The sequence below is a fragment of the Thamnophis sirtalis genome, unplaced genomic scaffold (genome assembly GCF_051295495.1).
Source record: "Thamnophis sirtalis isolate CommonGarterSnake01/CBP01778 unplaced genomic scaffold, rThaSir2_p1.2 scaffold_5, whole genome shotgun sequence".
In the NCBI taxonomy this organism is placed as follows: domain Eukaryota; kingdom Metazoa; phylum Chordata; class Lepidosauria; order Squamata; family Natricidae; genus Thamnophis; species Thamnophis sirtalis.
The window spans coordinates 46,713,698-46,739,335 of NW_028261385.1; the positions used below are offsets into that span (position 1 = coordinate 46,713,698).

At 36.8% G+C, this 25,638-nt stretch overlaps 1 protein-coding gene across 6 annotated transcripts in view; it reads left to right on the plus strand.

The window, feature by feature from the left end:
• Window positions 1–25,638, plus strand: part of PAM (peptidylglycine alpha-amidating monooxygenase) — a 145,221-nt gene that overhangs the window by 89,403 nt on the left and 30,180 nt on the right. For 5 of the 6 annotated variants that reach the window (XM_087715754.1, XM_087715755.1, XM_087715753.1 and 2 more), the window contains 5 exons: window positions 401–477; window positions 3,139–3,242; window positions 11,828–12,015; window positions 14,891–14,962; window positions 25,006–25,323. In XM_087715754.1, the coding sequence (XP_087571880.1) occupies window positions 401–477; window positions 3,139–3,242; window positions 11,828–12,015; window positions 14,891–14,962; window positions 25,006–25,323 (759 nt within the window). The remainder of the gene's footprint in view (window positions 1–400; window positions 478–3,138; window positions 3,243–11,827; window positions 12,016–14,890; window positions 14,963–25,005; window positions 25,324–25,638) is intronic. The other variant, XM_087715758.1, reaches the window with a different exon arrangement.

The window sequence follows — 25,638 nt, forward strand, 5'->3', positions numbered from 1 at the left end:
TTAGGTTATTAAAAGTATTAATAGATTTTTTGAAGACAGGTTGCCAGACTCAGAAACAATTGTAACATAAAAATATAAACAACTACTATATAACTGACGTATAATAATACACATTTTGTCCAATTAATTCTGATGGCTCATAAGTTAATCTATTAAATGTTATATTATAAAATCTTATGTACTGAAATATTAATATAAATATGTGGGAATAATCAGTGGATTTCTAAGAAGGAAATCATATAGAGCAAATATCAATAATTCAAACTTTTAGCCTTGTCAATTGATTTAAATGGTGAACTTGTAAAATATTTTTGTTATTTCTGCATATTTATTTTGCTAAACAGTGAAATGGTAGCACCACACAATGTTTAATTCTATAAAATGTGTTTTTTTTACAAAGGAAAAGTAGTAAGTGGATATCGTGTTAGAGACGGTCAATGGACACCAATTGGCCACCAAAGTCCTCAACTGCCACAGGTATGTTTACTTGCATTTTAAAGCTATCTTAAGTTAATGTGCTTCAGTGTTAAAGATAATTACTCTGTTTTCTTAAAATTTAATGGGCAGTTATGCTGGGTGAATAGTTGGAATATAAAAGTAAACAGGTGAATTATCATAATATAAAGAGTCGCAGTAGTTAGAGTGCAGTACAGTGGCTACTTCTGCTGATCACTGGCTGCCAGCAGTTTGGCAGATCAAATCTCACCAGGCTCAAGGTTGACTCCACCATCTTCCATCTTCTGAGGTGGGTAAAATGATGACCCAGATTGTTGCGGGCAATATGCTTACTCTGTAAACCGCTTAAAGAGGGCTATAAAGCACTGTGGAGTGGTATATAAATCTAAATGCTATTGCTATAATTGTTAAAATGTTAGAAAAGGTATGGGGAAAATAAGGTCCTACACACAGTTTTGCAAGATCACTAGAAGACTTTGAAACAATCCTTCTTTCTCAGCCCTATCCATCTTGCAGAAATGTTGTAGTGAGAAAATACGCTTTGTTAATATAATAGGTAATTTTTCAAATTTGAAGAAGATACGCTGTTGCATAGTTCATTTGTCAATACATAAATGGTTCTGCAGTCCCAGCCTGGATGCAGTTTTTGGTGGAGCCTGGCTTTGAAGCTACTCCAGGCTTCATATCATAAGGCTTGCCAGCAGGTAATGTCAGCCAATGCTTCTAATTCCTATCACAGTAGTGTATGGTTTCCTTCACAGCATCTTCGTAGCACTTATACAGGTGATCTTGAGGCCTCTTCAATCTCCAGTCCACCACAGAGCAACCGGTGAGGCCTACTGCAGTGGTCCATTCCAGTGATGTGTCCCACCACCACATTGGGTCTCTGATAATCAGAGAATCAATGCTGGTGAACTCTGTGCAATTGAAGACCTCCTGTTAAGAGTCATGGTTTTGCCAAGTGTGGAATGTGGGATGCACATGTGAAATTTGTCATGTGTCAACAGAATAGCATCCAGGACTCACATTCACATAGGAGAGAAAGGGTAACCATATCTCGGAAGACTTTCAGCTTTGTGGAGATGCAGACATTGACCTTGTTGATCCCAGAGTCAATTTCTTTATCCAAGGGTCCAAAATTAAATATAAACACATTACCCAATAAAACTATTTTTACTATTATCATTACTAATGTCACTAAATCAGTAGTTTCAGATTACATCTAAAAAAATTAAAACAGCATGTTAGTTAAGTAGTTTGAATTGATTGCAACCTTATATAAAATATGGGCAAAAATAATGTCACAGGCAGCTATTAATATCCACTAATAATTTTTCAAATATTTTAGCAGATCTTGTATCAGGCTCCAAGATAAGGGAAAATGCTAAGCATGACTGAAGAAAAATAGAGACCAAACATTAGAGATTTTTTCCCCTTTTCGTACTACAAACATCTGTATCTCTCATTCTGCTTCGCTTACTTCCATACTTGCAGAGGGTATATGAGTAAGCTATCCGAGAAAAATATATATGCATTGTGAGTCACTTTGGATTATTTCCATTTTTTTCCCTGTTATTCATGTAGCCAAATTTTGAGGTAGAAAGACTATTATTTTGTCACTTTACTCAGAAATAAGCGCCATTATGTTTAGTGAGACAAATTTTCAAGGATAGGATATAAATGCTATGAAGTACTCTAATATTGGTGAAAATATGGAACTTGTTTAATACATAAACACATCAAACACAGACAGACACTAAATATATATTTAATATGCATGTGAAAAAATATAGAGGGATACAGTGACTATAATATGCAGTTATATATCTTTAATATTGTAGTTGATACCAAATGATATGTATTATTGTATATTTCAGTACAAATCATGTATTTCATTTTGATATTAAATTTGTTTCATTGGATTCTTTTACTATGTCTATTTTTGGCAAATGGAAAGGAAATGAGGATGGTACTTAGGCACACTGCTGAAAACATGTCATAATAGAATAACAAAGGTCATAATAGAATAACAAAGAATCCCTTCCATTACTGTCACAGAACTACATAAAACTTTATCAGTAAGATTCTAATCATTACAATTTATATAATTTAATGCCACATAATTAATACATATACTAATCTGTTAATCAAGTATTTTAAGGTAAACAACTTGGAGCCATACTTTCTTTTCTCTCCTGTTTTTATAAAAAATTGTCTCTATTCTATTTTGTGTCTCATAGGAAAAGTTTGTGTGTTTTAAAGTGTTTGCATGCTGTGTGTTATAGATCATTTGACACAGTAAAGAACATACCCAGTGAGTCTCTGATTTGCCAGTATGTCAGGTTTAGAAAATTCAGCCAACACCAATGCTATTAAAGTACCCAACATGATTCATTTTACAGGGTGTTATGAAAGTGGCAAAAAAAGCAGAATTTCTATCTTAATAATAAATTTTGATTAATTAAGAAAATTAAGCTTATTTCATGATATAAAATAATATATTATAGTCATCCATAAAAAAGGAAATGTGTTTTAAATTATACACCAAAGAAGCCCGAAATATGAAATACAAAGCACACTCCAGTGATACATTTTATACGTTATTATGGTTATTAAAAGTAATAGAGGAAAGACAATTTTCTAACAGCTTGAAATTATTATTCCTGTTGTTTCATTTCTCAGGCATTTTATCCTGTGGAAAATCCTGTAGAAATCAAGTATGGTGATATTCTGGCAGCAAGATGTGTCTTTACTGGTGAAGGCAGATCTTCAAAAACTTATATAGGGTATGTGTGTTAATATTTGTATTAATGTTTACATAAAAGTTGAGAATCAAAATGGTTGCTCCACATGGGAGAAAAATGGCTAGAAAAGTCTTAACTGTTAATATTTCCTGCTTTGCCAGTGAAAACAGACCAGGATATTGATATTACATGTGAAGACTCCTCAAAGATTTTTTTTTCACCTGCACATTAATCAAATCATTGTTGTAGCTAATAGTGTAACTGACAAAGCTGGAATCATCAGTTTTGGGGTTAGCGAGAAGTATTGTGAGAACCTGTTCCATTTGTATCAAAGCTATCAAGAAACTGGCCAAGTTTCCATTGGCTAAGAAAAGCAAGAAAGGAAAGCCAATTGTTTAAATCCTAGACATTACAGGGTCAGAATTCCTTATTCTGCTATTACAGTCAACTGTTGTGTTACAGGCTTTAGTCTTTTTCCAATAAAGACTAATCTAGTTGAGGTTTCTAAGAGTTGTCTGCCAAGATTAGCCAAGCAATGAATGAGAGGTTGTATGTCTTCAGAGTCATCATTTGCTGCTGAGCCCTCTGAAGGCTGACAGATTTGATCTAGTACACACAGTATATGTATGAAGCCCTTACAATGACATCTATTCTGCAATGTCAGCTAGGATCAATTTGTGTATATCATGTTACATCTCCCAATGAAATTTGAATGTATAAATGATCATTTTTAAAGGCATTATATGCTATTATTCATAATGATTATGGGAAATTGGTTCATTTGCAAGAAGATGCTGTTTCTAAAATACAGTATCTGTACTTTGTTCTTAGGGACGCGGTGGCTCAGTGGCTAAAAAACTGAGCTTGTTGATCAGAAAGGTCAGCAGTTCGAATCCCTAGTGCTGCGTAATGGAGTGAGCGCCCATTACTTGTCCCAGCTTCTGTCAAACTAGCAGATCAAAAGCATGTAAAAATGCAAGTAGAAAAATAGGGACCACCTTTGGTGGAAAGGTAACAGTGTTCTGTGTACCTTCGGAATTTAGTCATGCCAGCCACATGACCACAGAGACGTCTTTGGACAGCGATGGCTCTTTAGCTTTGTAACAGAGATGAGCACCTCCCCCTAGAGTCAGAAACGACTAGCACATATGTGCAAGAGGAATCTTTACTTTACCTTTTACCTTGTACATAGAGTTAATATAATATGGCACAAAAATGATTGTCTTCATCTCCTAACTCACCAACTGTAAAATTTATAGGGTAGAGTAGAGTGCTCTTGCTTTAGTTCCTTATTAAACCCATATAAGAGCTTTTTTATGCAAAATATATAGTACTGTGTTTCCCCGAAAATAACACAGGATCTTATTTTCTTTTGCCCCATGAAATATGGCCTTGGGCTTATTATAGGGGAGGGCTTATTATTTTCTGGGGCAGGTGAGAAGCGAGGCGCGCCTTTCACCTTTCCAGATCCATCGCGTTCCTCGCCATTGTGCTCAGGGAAGCGGCTGGTAAAAATAAACCCTTCACGTGAGTTCAATCAAACATCTTGAAATTGCAAGCAGGGTTTTTTTTTCCCATTGTGTTCCTTGTCCTTTCACCCATTGAATCCCCTTATAAAAAAACCTCATGAGTTGAGGCTTTTTTTTACAAGGGGATTCAATGGGCGAAAGGGCGAGAAACGTGACAGAGCTGGAAAGTAAGAGGCACGCTTCGCAGCCCAACACCGCCCACCTCATCCCAATGGTAAAGGCAGCCTGCCTGGTTCCCTTCTTTGCCGTCCCTTTGGCGAGGGGTGGCAGGTGGGGAGGGAAGAAGTGAGGTGTGCCTCTTATCTTTCCAGCTCCATCACGTTCCTCACCCTTTCACCCATTGAATACCCTTCTAAGAAAAACATCATAAGTTCAACTTGTGAGGTTTTTTTTACAAGGGGATTCAATGGGTGAAAGGGCGAGGAACGCAGCGCAGCTGTCAGTCTCTGGTAGCGCTAGGACGCGAGACTCACTACTCCCTCCACACACCTGCCACCCCCTCGCTAAAGGGATGGCGGGGAAGGGAACCAGGCAGGCTGCCTTTAGCATTGGGGTGAGGTGGGCGGTGTTGGGCCACAAGGTGCACTTCTTACTTTTCCAGTTCCATCGCATTCCTCGCCCTTTCGCCCATTGAATCCCCTTGTAAAAAAAAAAACCTCACGAGTTGAACTCATGAGGTTTTTCTACAAGGGGATTCAATGGGCGAAAGGGCGAAGAACGCGATGGAGCTGGAAAGGTAAGAGGCGCGCCTCGCTTCTCCCCTCCCCACCTGCCATCCCTCGCTAAAGGGACAGTGGGGAAGGGAACCAGGCAGGCTGCCTTTACCATTGGGGCGGGCGGTGTTTTTTTGCACAAGAAGGAACAGGCAGGAGAAGGTGATCGCATTGCTGGCCTTCCGTTGTTTTTGCGACGGGCTCTTTTTGAGCGGGAGGGAAGGGCAGGGGGTGGAAGCACTTTGCTTTACCTGCCGCTGTTTTTGCAGCGAGACCTCTTTTTGCCCCACAAGCTGTACTGGTAGGTGATACAGTGGTAATGGCGGGGACCGGTTGTGCATGCGCTTAAATAGTGGGGGGCGGGCTTATTTTCAGGGAGGGCTTATTATGGCGCATGCTCTGAAAAGCCCGATTGGGCTTATTAGCATGTCTTATTTTCGGGAAAACACGGTATGTATAGAACCTGGTTCTATAGTAGATCTAGGTTAACAGTCGCTACTGAGACTGGCAACTCTATTGCTAAGCAACACAGTTAAATGAAACATCACATGAACACACTCTTCAAACAATGTCCTTTGTATTGTGGTCTTCAAGCAAATCAGTACTTTGGTTGTGCAGGACTAAAACACAGTGTAGATAACTATCAAATATACCCTGACAACACTTAATGAGGGTCTACTCAACACCTCTTCCTACATAGGCAAATCTGGCTGATTTGCTCTTAGCTCCTCTTGAAAGACTTCTTCCCTCTAGCGATTCTGTACCAGATTCCAACACACACTTTGAGATACATTTTTGTTGGTGGTATTTATTACCAGGCTGTGAGTTTCCCAGAGTTATTATATATATATATATAATGGATAGTCAAACAAATATTTTAAATAAATAGGCATAAAAAGGAGTTATTTTTCAGGACTCCCCCTGTTCTCTCGGTATCTATCCATCCCGAAGGTAGGGATGGATAGACATAAGGACAACATATCCCAAAGTCTTTTCACTGACAAAATGCCACTTTATGGGATATTGGAGGCATGTTAGTAGCCCATGTAATTTACTTATAAATATATAGTTGGTCCTGAACTTGCAGGTCTTTAGAAGGGTAGTCAAAACCTGACTCTTTTTCCAGGTCTTTGATCTTAATGATTAGTTGTTGGATGTTTTAGTTTAGTGGTGATTTTGTGGTATGACTTGTTTTTAATGTATTATATTGTTTTCTTTGGGATTTGTAGTTGTAGTTGACTTTGGTACACTGCCCAGAGTCCCTTTGTTTGAGTTGGGTAGAAGAAAAGCAAACAAACTGCTGTGGAAGATAGACAAATACAGTACTAATGTGAAATAAAATGGGATACATTGACAAGTAAAGGAGGTAAAGGGCCTTCTACAATAATACCTAGGAAGCTGAAACAGTTACCTAAACAATAATTCAATCAGACCTAATATTTTGCAACTGTTCCGCATCCATCAATAATTCTCACAAAAATCAGGGAGACACCATATTTGAATGGCAGAGTTTGCCATGTCCAGTTCTTCTTTTGCCATCTGTTCTCGACACACGGTTTCTGAAAAGTTACAACAACCCTTTGGTTTAAAAAGATTCCCCATCCATATTTGTAGAACAAGCAAGCATCTAATTGCTCATTATTTTTCAGCAAACAAAAAAGCAGTTTTGTCTGCCATTGATATCTTTTTTCTCATTAATAACTAAATTTATAAGGAATAGCCTACTTCTTTATCTTCCAAGGATAGCAAATGTGCTATGTTAAAAATATTGATAATATTTGGCTATTGTTAATACATGTAGGAAAGTTAGTTTTATTCCTCAATTACACTTCAGTGTTTTATTTATGTTTTAAAGAGGTGTCAGTTTTCTGACAGCTATCTAAATCAACTTGAAGGAGAGGAAATGAATTTAAAAAGGAGGAGGCTAACACTAATCTTGCTGAGGCAAAACAGTTCTCTGGAACGGTTCCATATTTTAAAAAGGCTGAATACCAATTCTCTTTTGGGAAGGTCTCATTCGCTTCCTGACAGATGTCATTATTGTTGCTATGGTGAATAAATGAATGCTGCATGATGCCACAGGATAAGAGTAAGCACTGATGTCTTTGGAAGCTGCACATAGTCCACCCCCACATCATTCTATTAGTGTAGGCTGACTGATTTGATTGCAAAAACTAATTGATGGGAGGAGAGTTAGACAAAGCTTTTCACTGGTCTTTGCTCCCCGTTCTATATATTTCTGTGTTTCACACATCTTTTCTTTCCACTGAGTCCTCTTAATGCATTCATTTTGAAATCATTTTGTTATCAGTATAAACGTCTTGAAGCAAATATTAAATATTCTGTATTCAGGAATACATTTTTTATTTCTGAAGAAAGATGTTTAAATATTCTATTGATTCTTATTTAAAAAACAATATTCTTTATGAAACAAATTATGTGATATTTTTTCAGTTTAAGTTCAGACCTGAACACAGAATATAAATAGTACCAGCAGTTTTAATGAATAATATTTTCAAGATACAGTAATCATTTTATACCTCTTTCAATATTTCTATCATGGTACTGGATCACCTATGGCAGAGATGTCAAACTGGTGGCCCATGGACTGGATGTGTCACACATACGCTCACCCGCCCCACCTCCTCAAAGGGAAAAAAACATCATGATACATCACATGACATCAGCATGACGTGATGAGTTTGATACTTGTGGCCTATGGGGATTGAAGATTGAAGAAACCTTTTATAGTGGTTATCCTCTGCCTTAGTTTGTATTTATTGATTATGTGGCATCAAATCAATGTTGGCTCGTAGCAACCACATTTCTCTAGAATGATTTGTCCCTAATCTGGTCTTTAAGATCTTCCAGAAATGTCACCATTAATAACTGACTTCATCTAAAATGCTGCTGGTCATCCTGTTCTTTCTCCTTTCATCTTTCCCAATATTAGAACCTTCTCTAAGAAGTTACATCTTTGTATATTATGTCCAATGTAGCATTATTTTAGTTTGTCATTTAAGCCTTAAATGAGAGCTCTGGGTTGAGTCATCTAGTGATTCATTGGTTTGTTATCTTGACTGTCCATAGCAGGAATGTCAAACTCGTGGCAACACGTTGTTGTCATGTGATGTATCACAATTTTTTTCTAAATTGAGGGTGGGGTGGCCAAAATGTAATGCATCTGCCCCATGGGCCGTGAATTTGACACCCCAGGTCTATAGTATTCTCAATAATATTTTCCAATGTCACAGTTCAAAAGACTCAATTGTCTTCTTATCCTCCTTCTTCAAAACTACCTAACTTACTAGACACTTCTAATCATTCTACTCACTAAGCAGTGATAGATAAGGAACGGTCATAGTAAAGGGTAAATATTCAGCTTTGTTCCCATTGCTTTTCAACAGCTATATAAATCTGTTGGGAGAAATCATCACTAGTTTATATAAAATATAATTGTATGCTATTTCGCCACTCCAGAGTGAAGTAGCATACCATTATATCCAGGGTGAGAGGAGCTGTGGGAATCTAAGCCTAATATCTGGAACTTTATGAGGGACTAGAGAGGTAGAAACAAGCTCAATCAACTCAATCCCAATAAGACAGTTTATGTTTGTAAACAAACATTCTGGTTTCACAACTGCTTCATTGTTTGTTCTAGATAAGGTTACTGGCATTGGATATTTACACTTTCGAGATAAATTTCCTGATCAAAAACTCTTGGGCCAGCTGAGCAATCAGTAACAGATTGAACATAAGAAAATAAAGAATAGGAATAAATTGGCAGTTTTCACAGTGGAAAGAGATAAGAAGTAAGCATCATCAGGATCTCTTTGAGGCCCAATGCTATTTGACCTGTTGGCATACAAATCAATCTAATATATCCTGTGAGTTGCAAAAGTTTGTTTCTTTGATTTATTCATTCAATTTATATAGTTTCCAATTCTCAGTTTTTGATTCTGAGGAGATAAAAAATTATTTAAGGAGTGAAGAAACAAATAGACTGTGAATTGCTTCTTTCTAGGACATTAAACAAGGACATTAAAAGCAAGTGCAATTCAATATCAGGAAGTACAAAGTGATCCACATTATGGATAGTAATTCATATTTTTGTAATCAAATAATAAGGATTGGATTGCCAGTGGTTACCCAAAAAAGAGACGTTGGAGTAAATGAAATCATTTACATAATGTGCAGAATTTGTAAAGAACTTTCTTGCTACATCCGTAGAAAATACATAATGAGTCACCTATAATACGTTAATGTCCCTATGAAACATTATGCCACATCTAATGGGTACAGTTCTGGTCATTAGATATAGACAAAAGATATCATGGGACTGAAAAACATATACAAAAGGAAAACATAAAAGGCAGTTGATCAGAGGGCATGAACACCTTCCACCTTCCTAAGAATAGGAAGTAATGATTTGGGCTGTTTACATTGGAAAAAAGTACTTAGAAATGTTTCAGATTTATTGAACTATGGATGGTAAATTGAACAAAGAACATGTGTCTACATCACTGACATATGGACAAGAATTAGAAATTATAAAAAAAAAATTGATATGAAGCAAAGTGTCTTCAATGGCATGTAATCAACTTGGTGGAAAAGGAGATTAGAGAAACTCCTACTAGCCCTGATTACTGAATGCTGCCTCCAAATACAGATGCAATTTGGCTTCACTTATTAGATACCCAAGAGCAACAATGGGAGAGAACAGCTGCCTTGATCTCCTATTTGTTGCCTTCTAGGTGCCACTGGGGTGCACCATTTGAAACAGAATGCTAGCTAGCTAGCTTAGGTGTAATCCAATCAGGCTATTCTTATGTTCTCTATAAAGTTGTAAGAGCAGGTGGAAATTTTGCTCTAGATTGCCTTTTCCCAGCTGAAATTGATAAACTGATTTTTGCTTCATTCGGCCCAAGATAGTCTAGCAATGCCCTTATTACTTACTCACTTAGATTACTGTTATACTTTCCAGATGTGACTATTTTGGAAATTACAGTTCGTACAAAATGAGGCAACTAAGGTGATTAGTGAGTGAGTGCTGCCATCGAAAATTATATATCTATTATGTGGCTGCTGGATAGAGTTAAAGTTCCAATTTAAGATTATGAATTTGACTAATACAGCCTTATATAGCTTAGTGTTCCTTATGGACTGTTTTTTCTAGATGGAATTTGCTAAGTCTGGACAGGCAGAGGAATAATGTTCATACTTCTGTCTCTGTATGAATAACAACCAACACAGATCCTAAGTAATCCTCCTCTTTTGTCTGTGAAGACATTACAGAATCCCTTGTTCCCAGAGGTGCACTTGGCATCCTCTCTACTAGCTTTCTGCAAAATTGTCTAGTGCAGACAATTTTGTGGGAGCCGTCATTTGTGGGTTAGTGGTTGACTACTACTTGGGTGGGCGCTGATTTGTATTTGTTTTGAATTTCATTTGGCTTTTATATTTAATATTTTGTGCAAACTGTCAGGTGTGTGTTTTGAGCTGGGTAACATGGAAATACTTGTAATGAATAAATAAATGGATTTGTCATGTTGAAAACACTGCTACTGTATTCATTAATTTTCTTTTGCATTAATTCTTTAAAAGAAAAGGAAAAGGCTTGCAATCTAAGCTTGAGGGGAAATTGCAGCATCACTATTATAGCATCACTTAATCTAAATAAAAGATGCTACAATTAGTGTCCCATAATAACATAATGAAACTAGTTTTTTAAAAACTTGGATCTATACTTCGTGGCCTTGCAGAACAAGGGAGAGGCAATACAATGAATCTGGCATGCATTAAATAGAAGAGCCCTAAATTAAAAGAGTAAATTATTAATGATTTTGTAAATGGAATATATCATCCGGATGGGTGGTAGAACAATGGAAGAGAATTCTTCAGGAAAGAATAAATAGTTTATACTGTTGCATACCATATAAGTGATCTTGATTGAAATCTGCACTGCTGGATGCATTTTGATGGAAGCTTTTGAAATATATCTGCAAAAATAAAACAAAAATGAAGCCACAATTAAGCAGGCATGGCCTTAGTAGGATTGAGTGGTAACTAAGAATCTGTCAGTAGAAAAAAGTTTGCTTTGAAGGCTGAAAGTGCTAGGAATTTCTACTAAGGTCTGATATATTTCATAAAACTATGTAAAACAATGTTCTTAATAAATGCTAAGCAAACAGTTGAGATAATAGCTTTTATTTCAAGAGCCCATGCATGTTTAATGTGAAATATTTTTAAAGAATAGTGCTATATGACTTTGTAATTGTAAGATGTCCTTCCCTCTTCTACATTTTACATTAATCTTTATAAGTATGTTTCTTATATAGCTAAAATTTATATTTTATCTTTTCCCTCTACTCATATTTTGATAAAGGGGCACAGCCAGGGATGAAATGTGCAATTTCTACATTATGTATTACATGGAAGCCAAATATGCCATTTCATCCATGACCTGTACACAGAACATTAAGCCAGAGATATTCAAAAGCATACCTCAAGAAGCAAATATCCCTATTCCAGTCAAGCCTGATATGACTATGATGGCCCACGGACATAATGAAGGTAAAAATATTTATTTCTTTGCTAATACCACTACAGGAAAGAATGATATAGTTGATATAGTATTTGTGAGGAAGTCAACCAAGGTGATTGAGATATCTAGGTAAACATGCTGCTATTTAGATATGCAGTCAAAAGAATGTGCCAAAAAGTCCAGCAGAGCCGTCCAGATAGTCAAAAGTACATTCAGCTGATATGGCATTGTGTAGTATTTAATAGTTTAAGAGTCAGTTGTCATATTACTTTGTTCTAAAACTTACTGTATGCAAAATAAATAAATATTAATAATTGGACCAAATTCAAACTATAATCTGTTATTAGAACTGCTTTTTCCAAAACATTTATATTTAACACAGAATAAAGGGGAAAGAGAAACATTGGATATGTGATAATCAAGCATGTTGATTTCTATAAAATTAAACTGTATCTTATCTATGTATTCAAGTGCATTTACTAGTAAAACAGAATATAAGCAAGCTTCATTTAAATTATCTGCATTATTATTATTTTTTATTTCACTTTTTCATCCAATCTGGATAATAAAGCTAACAAAAAAGATAAGAAAAAGATAAAGAACAGAATTAAAATTAGACATGTTCTCTGATTAAACTAACTGAAATTTGTTATATTGAAACTTGGTCAAACTTACAGTATGTACTGAGGATTGAAATATATTTTTTAATCTAGGCCTATTTAAATAAATCATAGTTTTAAGGAACTGAAGTAAAGATTAAGCAACCAATAGGTCATATAATATATGTGGATATATACATAATTTTGTATTTATTTATTTTGTCGTGTTTACCATATTTTTCAGAGTATAAGACGCACCTTTTTTCCTCAAAAAAGAGGCTGAAAATCTGGGAGTGTCTTATACATCGAATACAGCATTTTTTTGCCTCCTGAAGCCCCACCCCTTCACCAAAATAGCTGTGCCTAGCCTTATGGAGGTTTTCGGACAGCTCCTGGGACTGGGGAGGGCAGAAATGAGCAACAAATGGGCCGTTTTTGCCCCCCCCCCCCGCCTCTAGCAGCACTCTATAAGCCTCCATAAGGCTATGCATGCAATTTTTTTGACAAAAAAACCAGCCCGTTTTTGCGAAAAATGGGCCATTTTTTTGTTCTTTTTTGCCTCCCCACTCCTCCAGGAACACTCTGCAAGCCTCCTCAAAGCTATACATGCCTTATTTGAAAAAAATGGGCCTGTTTTTGCGAAAAACAGGCCATTTTGGGGATGTTTGCAGAGTGCAAAAAGTCCCCCCCCCTTTCGGAAAGCTCTTTAGTTAGAGTGATTGATGAGAATTACATTGATCAAGTGCTGTGCCAGCAGAAACAAGTCTTAGATGCTGCAGGTTGTCAGTGATTTTCTTCTCCAGGACATGGAAAAATACACCTGGAAACATCTCCCTACTTACCTACTCTCTCTCTCTCTCTCTCTCTCCCTATCTACCTACTTTATTTCTCTCTATCCCTCTACCTACTTACCTACCTACTCTCTCTATCCCTACCTACCTACTGCATTTCTCTCTCTCTCTATCCCTCTATCTACCTACCTACTCTCTCTCTCTCTCCCTACCTGCCTACTGTATTTTTTTCTCTTTCTATCCCTCTATCTACCTACCTACCTACTCTCTCTCTCCCTACCTACCTACTGTATTTTTCTCTCTCTCTATCCCTCTATCTACCTACCTACATACTCTTTCTCCCTCCCTACCTACTGTATTTTTCTCTTCCTCTCTATCCCTCCATCTACCTACCTATTTTTTTAAAAATTTGTCTCTTTAAAACCTTGGTGCGTCTATACTCTGATGTGTCTTATACTCCGAAAAATACGGTATGTAGTATATATGTAGCATATAATGCAGATGGTTAACCTTTGAGAGGGTACAAACCGTTAGGAACCCATCAGTGACTTGGTTGCAAAATTAACAATATGCATTATAGATAACTGATAATATTGCAATAATAATGTCTTGTGAAAGTCAAAATAATTTTAACTCAAAAGAAGATGTTTTCTAATTTTTATATTTATATTTATTTCTGTGAAAAAATATTCATTGACTAGTATATGTGCCCTTTCTGTAGTAATTTATTTGATAAGAATTTGATACATTGCAGTGTTCTTTCCATTGAAGAACATTGAGAGCCTGAATTCTCACATATGGTTACCTATGAATCATTAAAGGATAAGTGGCATAATAATTTATGGACAGGAATGAGCCAAGTTATGGATCCTTATGAATCAATTATAAACAGTATATTTTAGTTAATTAAATCAAATTCCTAAATGTAATAATTCTCTTCCAGAAATTAATAGTTGCTCTGTTTCTTCATGGCATTCAACCTAAATATAGGTTCGAATGGATTAGCCAGAAGAAGGAGAATTCTTTATTTTCCCTCCCTATAGTGACATCTCCAGAAATCCCAAATTCTGTGATTATAGGAAAGAAATTGTTGCACTGTACAGGATCTTATCTAAAGAAAAAGGGAAGGCTCCCTGTAAAACCAGTATAAATATCTTCATTTTATAAGCAATTTGTTAGACTTACAAAATTCCAAGCAATCACTATGCAGCAACAAACTCAACTATTGCTCCCATGTAATTGTCTTCCAAAATTTTAACTTAAATCTGGTAGGCCTAATCTTTTGCCAGTATCTTTTCAGACAGACATGTTTTGTTTTGCTTTTTGGTGGGACAGGTTTTGTGATCCCCTTGCCTGCTTGATTATGTCTAGATTCATTGTGATTGAATATCAATATAAATCTCATGGTTAGAAGAATAAGTCTAGTAAGAATAAGTCTAGACTTTCTCTAGTAATTTATTTCCTGTTTGTAATATGGAATTTCCTGATGAAATTTCTTTCATTTTCTTTTTTAGAAATCAAAAATGAAGGCATGGGTATGATAATACAGCAGCCAAAAAGAGAAGAGGAGGAGGTTTTAGATCAGGGTATGTATTACATTTGTCCCTTTAAATGCATATTTTATCATTCCAGTGTTGCAGTGTTATAAACATAATTGAAGCTTCTTCTTTTTTTGCTGATACAAAAAAAAGTTATCCTTGCCAGTCTGTTATAGTGCCCCAAATGTTTTAAGAGAAAGCAGTTGATTACCAACCATAAATCTTGCAAATGCCTCCATTAGCACAACCTAATTTGATTTTTCAAAGTTTATTTATTTATTTATTTATTTGTATAATTCCAATAATCTAATTAACTAATACAATAATCTGAAAATATTATTAAATTTCGCTATACTCCAAATGGAGTTAATGCTTAATTTGTAGCTTTTAGTTACAAAAATATAATAACAGAAAAATAATGCATACATTTTATGTAAGCAGTACATTTTGACACTGATATTTATAACATAATAATTGTAGTTATGTTTTCCCTAATGTGTAGTAGCTTGGCAATAATCTTGAAATCTGCACAAAATAAATATGTTTCTGTATTTTAATACTTGATAATATTAATTTTTTTACAATGTAAATGTGTGAAATAGGTTTAATTTTTATGTTTTTCAAGGCTTATAGTAAACAAATCAAACATTAATATTTTAGGGTTTTATTAAAGTTTTCTTTGGGGGTATGATTTCTTGTGGTTCACTGTAGGCCAAAGAATGGATAATGGAATTATAATATATAATACTTATAAAAACTATTACTTATAAAAATATAGCTATAGGTTCTTTATTTATATAGCATATATAATGTTACACAGGCATACATAATCAGGTATCAATCAACATACAAAGGGAAGATTACCTAGGTTGCATTTTTTCAATCAGTACCTTAAATGTGTTTGCAATCATTATTTTGTGAATGTATTTACCTTTCTTATTTATGGGAACTTTCTCAGTGGTTTTTTTGCCTCAGCATCCTAGCCACTTTAGACCTCACTTCTATAAATGTATGTTTACATGTGTGTTGGTCAAGCCAGCCCTCCCCCTTGAGCAGAGACAAGAGAAAAATTTTATATTAGTTGATTATATGCCTACTAATGAGTATTTGTAAAATTATCTAATCACTTATTTGCATATATTCACAATCACTTTTCACACACATAAGTACATGCACGTCCACAGGTCCACTCATCTGCATAAGTAAATAGAAAAACACAGTAATTCCCATAGGGAAAAAGAGGTGGAGTTCAATGGCTCTTCCTTCCAGGAACATATTTATATGAGGCTAAGGCTTATTCTCCTCCTTTTTTTCATCATATCCAGAGGGAAGACATTTCTTTCAGTTTTAAGGTCTCTAGTAATTAACGATCCTAATTTTCATGAATCTCTATTAGCTCCGACAGCCTTTAAGGATGCTTTCTGAGATAAACACTTTCCGTACTAGAAACTCCATCCTGAACAATCACCATATATGAATCGACTCCCAGAATTCTCAGTTATGATCATGATCTCTGGAAATACTGCTGTAAATGTACATGCCAGTGTGCACACATTTCTTCCTTGAAGGAATGGCAGCAGCTTCTTTTCTCCTCTGACAGCTCTTTCAAGCATGTCATTCATTATTTGTGCTGCCTACCCATTTCTTCATTCTCATTCATATGAAAATATTCTCTGTGCTGTATGTACAGCAAAACACCAACTCCACTCCAAATCACAACAATTTTGGGGACAGTACTCCTTGATCTTTTGTATACCTGTTGAAAGACTGCAATTTGTAATATGCAATAGAATGAAATTTTACAATGTGGCTTCAAAGCTCGGAGAGTAATTAGTCAGATGTTTCTATAAATTATAACTTGGCGCTGAACTGGTACAGATAACATGCATAGGCATTGAACACATGTGTGTTATTATTCTTATCACCCAAAAGGCTTTTGTTTGCAAGGTTTCCTGTGAAGTAAATCCTGTAGATTTTAATGTGATATTCTAAAGCATTTTCTTGCTTAATATAGCAGTTAATGTACTCTCAGTATGGCAGTGATATTAATAGAAAATTTTGCATTAAAAAACACTATAAAGCTTCTTTTGGGATTTTTCTTGTGAAAGCGTCATTTTAAGAAGATTCTACATTATAATTTTATTCAATAAAAATCTCTGCTTTTAGATGAATATATGCTTATATGACAACACATTCTTTATCATTGGCTAATAATTCTTAAGACTGTGTTCTAGTTCCTATAATTTTTTAAATAATTGATATAAAATATCTTTTCCCACCAAATTTTATTGCAATAGTTTTAGTTTTATATGTAAGAAAAAAAATATAAAGCCAATATTGGGTTTTCCCTTAGGATGCCAATGACAAAGGTATTAAATTAATATAATTTTATAAATAATTCATTTCCACGAATAAGGTCCCATTAGCTAGTGGATTGATTTTGAATGTTTTATTGGGAATATATTGTCTAATTCAGGGAGTTGCAGTCTTTTTTTCTAGTGAAAGATATATTTCTCCAGATAATTTGTTATCTTTGGGATGACAATTATGGCACAAGTGAACCATAAATTGATCAGGTCCCTTTTTCCAATTTTTTTTCTAACCCATCAGCATCTTTCCCAAGCAGTAAGTTGACAGGAAAGTAACAGATATCTTTTTCCAGAGTTCTAAATAGCATTTAGAAATACATATAGTTATAACTATTTTGTATGACATCAACATGGAAGTGAGAACCAGTTTGATATACTAGTTGAAGCATCAGGACAAACTTTTTAAAGCACTTTTTAAAAAAATGTTAGATTAAAATATAATGAGGTAGTGAGGTGTACCTGTGTTACATTTAATATTATAGATTTATAGTTTACTCAGAGGGAAAGATAGCTCATAAAATCATTATGCTCTTTCTCAGTATGGTAGAGCTGTTTGAGACAAATAATAAGAGATTAACTCACTGTTCTGTTTCATGAAATAAAACAACCATTATGCTAGTCAACTAATTATCACAGTTTACACAGCTTTATCATACAATTGTTTAGGACGAGACTGTGCACCAATGAATGTTAAAAACTAAAAATATCTTTTTGAGGATCTGTTCACAAAGTAAAGTCTGATATTAAGCCTCATTCTCTTTTGAGGACAGATAATTTAGTCCCTGCATCCAATACTTTTCTTCAGTTTTTCCACTTTTATGGTATTTGTATTATCATGTATACTTATTACATTTATTGGCTGCCCAACTTACCACAGAATAACTCTGGGTAGCTTACAATGTTAAAAGGATAAAATTGCACACAACCTGTACCAGAAGAAAATACTATAAAATAAGATTAATTATTTTATAAAGATAATGAAACAGGTCAAGATCAGAACTTTGGAAAAATCTTGATCTAGAAGGGAGTAGAATAAGTTCAGATCCATCTATTCCAGTGGTTCCCAAACTTGGCAACTCTGCTGGCTGGAGAATTCTGGGAGTTGAAGTCCACAAGTCTTAAAGTTGCCAAGTTTGGGAACACTGATCTATTCTGTCCTATGTGTTCTGAATTATTGCACTGTCAGAATTCTATCTGTGAGCGAAGGTAAAGTGTATCCTTAGTACATATGTAACACACTTCCAGTTTCAGATAAAACACCAGTGATACCATGCCTTATTGTATGCAGTATCTGAAAAATACTGAAATGAATTTATGCAGTAGGGTTGGGATTGTAGGTTATGAAAGCCTACAAAACCATCAGTAAAGTTAAATTTCTAGCATTTGATGCGTAAGCCTTATAACATTTTTAAAAAAAATCTTCCAGCCAGCTGCTTCATTATTCCTAAATCAGATTTCATATTCTGTCCTTTCAGTGCAGGAGATGAGGTGTATAAATATAGTGCTCAACAAGAAACAGAGTTTGCTGTAATGGCAGTTTGTTTAAGGCTTGAAGCAATGCAGAATCAGCTATATTAAATACTTAAACAAAATTCAGTTGATCTCTATACAAAACATGCCTATTGCGATGAGACAAAACTAAAATTTAAAAAAACACATTAGTTCTATGCCTAGACAAAATCATTGATGTAGCAATAGTACTTAGACTTATATACTATTCCATAGAGCTTTATAGCACTCTTTGAATTGTTTACAATGTCAGCATATTTTCCCCAGCAATCTGGGTCCTTATTTTACTGATTTTCAACGGATGAGTCAGTCTTGACCCCATCAGGATCAAACTCCAGGTGGTGGGCAGAGTTTACCTGAAATACTGCATTCTAACCACTGCACCACCACAGCTTATTGATATAAAAACCCTGGATGTAACTGAGGAAATACTGCAATAATGCCAGAAAGATATGGAAAGCAGATAGGGTTTCTATGATATTGTCAAATTAACTTTTTACTTAAAAGTAAGCGCATTGCATATTTTAATTAAATGTAGCTAATATCGCAACAAAGTGCAAGTAATATATTATAAGTTGTACAAGCAAAAAAACAAAAACTTGGAGAGGAAGCATATCTATTTTTCTTAAATAGAGAGAAGTTTGATGACTTAAATCAGAGAAACTTGATGACTTAGCAGAGGATTTAAGACATGAGTCTCTACACCCAAAAATACTCATCCCGCTTGACAGGAGAGCTTCCTGACTTTCGTGGCTTCTTCACAGGAAACAATAGGGGACACTAAGTACTTGCAATTAAAATACTGAAAATAGTTCCGTATTCCGTTCAGTAAGACTCAGGAAGTCTATTTTCTCAGTGGGATATATAATTTTCTGATGAATATGATCTTAATTTTTTCTTCCTTGCCAAATATTTACTATTTGATCTGCTCTAAAGAAACAAGAAGTGTTTGGGGAGAGATTTATAGTCTGGCTTTATGCCATTATTCAATCTTTCCCAAATAATTTGCCCAGGCTGGGTGATAATAACAACACCTAGATATCAGAAATTATGATCCTATATTCTTGACTTCAGCCAATCTAATTTTCAGGACTGACATGCTGAATAAGCAGTTAATTATTTTATCCTGATTACTACTTATTGTAAAGTATTCCAGAGCAGACTGATTCCAGTTAGAGTAGGAAATAGGAAAGCAGAAGAAAAGAACTACAGTGTTTGCTTGCTTGTGTGTGTGTGTGTGTGTGTGTGTGTGTGTGTGTGTGTGTGTGTGTGATAGAATACCAAATATCATGTGAGAAATGCTTTTAATCAGAGCTGCAGGAGGACTAATGAAGGGAAGCAGTCTAACACTGAGAGTGCTTTATCAAATGTGTTATCAAGGTTGGCTTAACACATTTTGTTTAGCTCCAATTTGCTTTGTTAATTTCATCAAAATTGGCCATATTAACTGATAATTATTTCTTGACAGGAGATTTCACTTGGGAAATTTCCTGTCAAAAGAGTAAAGCTGCAAATTCAGTAGAAAGCATTGAGACAAGACTGTTTATAAACATGACAATCCCTCCTTAGGGTTTTTTCTAAAAAGACTTAATTTTCCTCTTTGCTGGTTCTTAATAATAGATTTTCTACAAAACACTTGAGCTAAGCTCATTATTATTTGCATTTATTGTTTTTGCACAAAACTTTTAAAATATTTTATGACATAATTCCATAAACATATTTTTTTAAAAGGCTATTAGAAATATTCAATATTTTCCTTAATTATCCTTTAAATCTTTTGGAAGTGCCTTTGAACCAGCATATTTGTGAAGCTGTGGTGAAGTTAGGGAAGTTGGTATTCCTCCTCACTACTCATATTTAGTGTCCAAAGCAGATATAAAACATATGCTCACTGATGATAATGATAATTCCAGTCCATACATAGGAAACTAAGAAATAAGTTTAAGACAAATCTAGGCATTCACATGCCTTGAATTTTGCTGTGAAAGGGAACAAAATATAACTGACGTTTGTGCTTAAGCATTTTTTTCAAATTTTGATTATTTCCAGTGCATTGTATTATGTTCTTTTATATACTCCATGAAAATATTAAAAAATACAGAGCTACATAATGTTGCAAGATTGTACATGTTGGAGTGGAGCAGTGGTGGGATTCAAATTTTTTTACTATCGGTTCTATGGGTGTGGCTTGGTGGGTGTGGCTTGGTGAGTGTGGCAGGGGAAGGATACTGCAAAATCCCCATTCCCTCCCCACTCCTGGGGGAAGGTTACTGCAAAATTCCTATTCCCACCCCACTAACCTGCTTTAAAGCTCCGTTTTCCTGTTCAGTGCAACAAAAGAAGATCAGCTGGGAAGCTGGGAGGCAGCAGGGGCAGGGGCAACCTATTTGCTGGCTCTCCGAACCACTCAAAATTTCACTCAAAATCAGAACTGGCTGAATACTACCTCTGAAGTGGAGGGGTGATACACATAAAAGTAGCATAGCTTTGATCACATGGCTATGATTGACTTTTATTTTTTACACCTATCCCTGCAGATGCTTCTCCAGGGAGTAAAATAACAGTGATTTATTTGCAAATAGCTACTGATATAAGAAAGATTTTATTACAGTACAGATAGCTCAAGGGAAATGTACCTTGTTCAAATTTGATACTGTTTAAACTAATGGGTGCGGGTCGGGAGTGCTGGGAAGGGTTGGGATTCTGGGGGAGACATTAAGCCATTCCATTGGGGGGTCCACCATCTCTACTGTGCGTGGGAGAGGCAGATATGGTGGGGGCTGAGGGCCCGCTGTTTAAGAGCTATCGCACGTTCTGACCCTCATCACAATTCTCACACCCCTGGGTGCTCGGGATTACAGGACCCTGGTCTCCGGCTGGTGTTGCTTAACACCAGGTCCGTGGTACATAAGGCTCCCCTCATTTACAACCTCATACAAGAGGGTAGAGCGGACCTGGCGTGCATTACGGAGACCTGGTTGGGCCAAGAGGGAGGTGTTCCCCTTAATGAATTATGCCCACCAGGCTTCTGGGTGCTTAAACAGCCGAGAGCCCAGGGCAGAGGTGGGGGGGTGGCGGTGGTTATTAGGGAAAGTCTCAGACCTCAGGAAGTCACTATGCCTCAGGATAGGCAGGTGTGAGTCCCTTTTTGTGAAATGGGGCCTTGGAGTTCAGGTGGGCCTTTTTGTTATGTACCTGTTTCCTGCTATGTTTCATCGGCCCTGCTGGAGCTGCTGAATGTGTTAGCTGGATTGGTGGTTGATTTCCCCAGGCTTATGATCCTGGGGGATTTCAATCTGCCTTCCATTGGCGAGACATCTGAGTCAGCTCGGGAGTTCATGGCTTCCATGACGGCTATGGACCTAACTCAGTTAATTCAAGACCCCACTCATAATGGGGGACACACACGCTCGACCTGATTTTTGTCTCTGGGCAGTGAATGAATGATCTAGATTTAGGGGATATTTCTATCCAACCCTTGTCATGGTCAGATCATTTCCTCATCAGGCTTGACTTCCATACTGTTAACCCTCACCTCAGGGAGGCGGAGCCAACTAGATGGTTCCGCCCCAGGTGCCTGATGGATCCTGAAAGGTTCCTGATGGAGCTGGGGACTTTTCCTGAATCCCTGGCTCACAACTCGACCGAAGCCCTAGTGGAAGCCTGGTATAGGGCGGCCACTGGGGCTTTGGATCGTGTTGTGCCTTTGCGGCCTCTGACCCGGTGTTGATCCCGGGTAGCTCCCTGGTTTACCGAGGAGCTCCGGGAGATAAAACGCTGGAAAAGACACCTAGAGAGTGGCTGGAGAGCCAGCCGGTCCGAATCTGATTGAACACTAGTAAGAATTCATATTAAATCCTACTTAGTGGCGATAAAAGCGGCAAAACAGCAACATTTTTCCGCTCTTATCGCATCCGCAGATAACTGCCCAGCCACCCTGTTTAGGGTGACCCGCTCCTTACTTAACCACGGAACCGGGAAAGACCCCTTGCAGGGTAGGGCTGAAGAATTTGTTCAGTATCTGCAGGATAAAATCGCTCACATCCGGACAGGCTTGGACTCTGACTGGGTAGATTCGGGCGAGTCAATGGGGATGAATCTTGTGGAGACCATCTGGGATGAGTTTGATCCTGTGACCCCCGAGGGCATGGACAGGATTATGGGGAGACTCAGTGCTGCCACTTGTGTGCTGGACCCGTGTCCCTCTTGGTTAGTCTCGGCTTCCTGGGAGGTGACACGAGGCTGGCTCCAGGCGATTACCAACGCTTCATTGAGAGAGGGGTTCTTTCCCACCGCCTTGAAGGAGGCAGTGGTGAGGCCCCTCCTTAAGAAGCCTTCCCTGGACCCAGCTTCTTTAGCCAACTATCGTCTAGTCTCCAACCTTTGCTTTGTAGTGAAGGTTGTTGAGAATGCGGTAGCACGTCAGCTTCCCCAGTCCCTGGATGAAGCTGTCTACCTGGATCCATTTCAGTTGGGTTTCAGGCCTGGATACAGCACAGAGACGGCATTGGTCACATTGGTTGATGATCTCTGGCGGGCCCGGGACAGGGTCTGTTCCTCTGTCCTGGTCCTATTAGACCTCTCAGCGGCTTTCGATACCATCAACCATGGTATCCTACTGCAACAACTCGAGGGGTTGGGAGTGGGGGGCACCGTTCTACGGTGGTTCTCCTCCTACCTGTCGCAGCTATCTAACAACCCTGTTTTTGAAAAGGGCTTGACTCTGTGTTTTGTTCAAAATTAAATAGAAAATTATGTACAGAATTGGATTCACTCTTTCAGAGACTAGGAATCATACTTTTTTCCCCCTGAGGTGCTCAATAAGGGAAGGATGGTGATATGAATTAAGTAGGACTAAGACAAGTAAATAGGCATAGTCAGATTTTCCCCCCAAGAAAGGTTCCCCCCCCAAATTTCAGTAAATAATGTGTGATAAATTATGCACCAAGTCACTGTAGATTCCCAGAAACCCCCAATTTTTTCACAACTATCTGTCCTTAACCTGGTCTTTCAGGTGCATTCATCACTACTATAACAATCTATCCACCCTGCTGCTAGTTATTCTCTTCTCTTTTCTTGCATATTTCCCAGCATTAGAACCTTTTTCAGAGGAACAGGTCCTCACATAATGTTTCTGAACTAGGATAATTTGAGCCTCATCATTTATGCTTCAAATGAGAACTCTGGATTGATATATTTGATGATCCTTTTTTTTTTTTTTGCTTTCTTTGCTGTCCAGGGTATTTTCAGGAGTCTCTGTAACACTGAAGTTCAAAAATAGCAATGCTCTACTATATATGCATTCCAAGGTTTATTTATTTTGTGTTTTCCACCAAAAACATTGAGGAACAAAACCCTGAAAATGTGTTTGGGATTCTGCAGGTACCCCATGTCTACAGATTAGTACGAATACTATTAGTAATCACTGAGAATTCAACTGATAATCCCTTAACTACATAGAAAATAATTTATATCAGTTGGAAAGATCATATTAGTAAAATAATAGTAACAATAACCATCTGCTAAACACAGTGCCACAAAATTGAGAAACACAAACAAACTAAAGATATAATTAGTTACATCACTGGTGTGTAACTCGGTCGTGTCACGTGATCTTTCGTGAATATCACGACATATCGTGGTGTTTTTTGCCTTTGCAGCGCCAGAATGGATGTGGCATGCATGTGATACATCCAGTCCATGCCAGTTTGATAGCCCTAAGGTACCTGTACATGACTTCTCAGTATTTAGTGGAAAGCAAGTACAGTTTCTCTTGAAGTGTTTTCATCTAATTTTTGGAGAATGGAAAAAAAATGGTCATTGTATTTCAGGGTATAATTCAGTTTAAACAAGTTTCAAAGGTAAGTGTAGCCGTACACCAAATATTCCTTGTAAAGTCTCTTATTTAACATAACTATGTTCTTTCACTCTCCTGACAATCTTCTAGAGAGTCTTCCCATGTCTGGATTTTCACATGACCTTATTTTGACAATGTAAATATTGTATCTATCTCTGGTTCATGCCAATAATTCATGAAGTTATAACAATAGTAACCCAAGTAAGCTTTGAGGAATAACTTGCTGAACTTACAGAAAACATTTCCTGCTGCTTTTCCATCTGTTCTTTGTCAGCTTTGCTACAGCATCTTGCACCCTGCCTAACTTGCCTGCCATTCTTTCCCTGTCTCCTTTTTCTTTCTCTTTCTCTACACAGGTGATTTCTATTCCCTCATTTCCAGGCTGCTAGGAGAAAGGGAAGATGTGGTTCACCTGCACAAGTATAACCCTGCAGAAAATGCTGAATCAGATTTTGTAGCTGAGATTGCTAATGTAGTCCAGAAGAAAGATCTTGGCTGGCCTGATGCCAGGGCATTTTCCAAGAATGACAAAAGAGCTAATACCATTCTTGTCAGAGACAGAATCCATAAGTTTCACAGATTAGAATCAACTCTGAGGCCACCGGAAAACAGGCGTGTTGCTTTGCAACAAAATAAGCCCAGTTTAGGGAACTGGGAAAAAGAACAGACAGGAGGTAGGTGGTTCAGAGTATTTTTGATCTTTCACTATCCAGTACTGTGCTCCATTCTGTGCAATGTGAGGAGGAAATGTGAAATGATGTGTTTGGGGCTGAGTTTTGAAAATGTATCATTTGACACTCCTTGTACCAAATGTTTAAATGAAAAATGCATTCCGTTCAGTATTGTCATCAGGAATTATTAAAATAATGTTCATATTGTATTTCTCTTTCCCAAATGACTAGTATGTTATTTTCCTAGACATCTAAACTGTATAGTCTTGTCACAATTTTATTTCATTAATCATCTGTAGATAATTTCTTTATAAATTG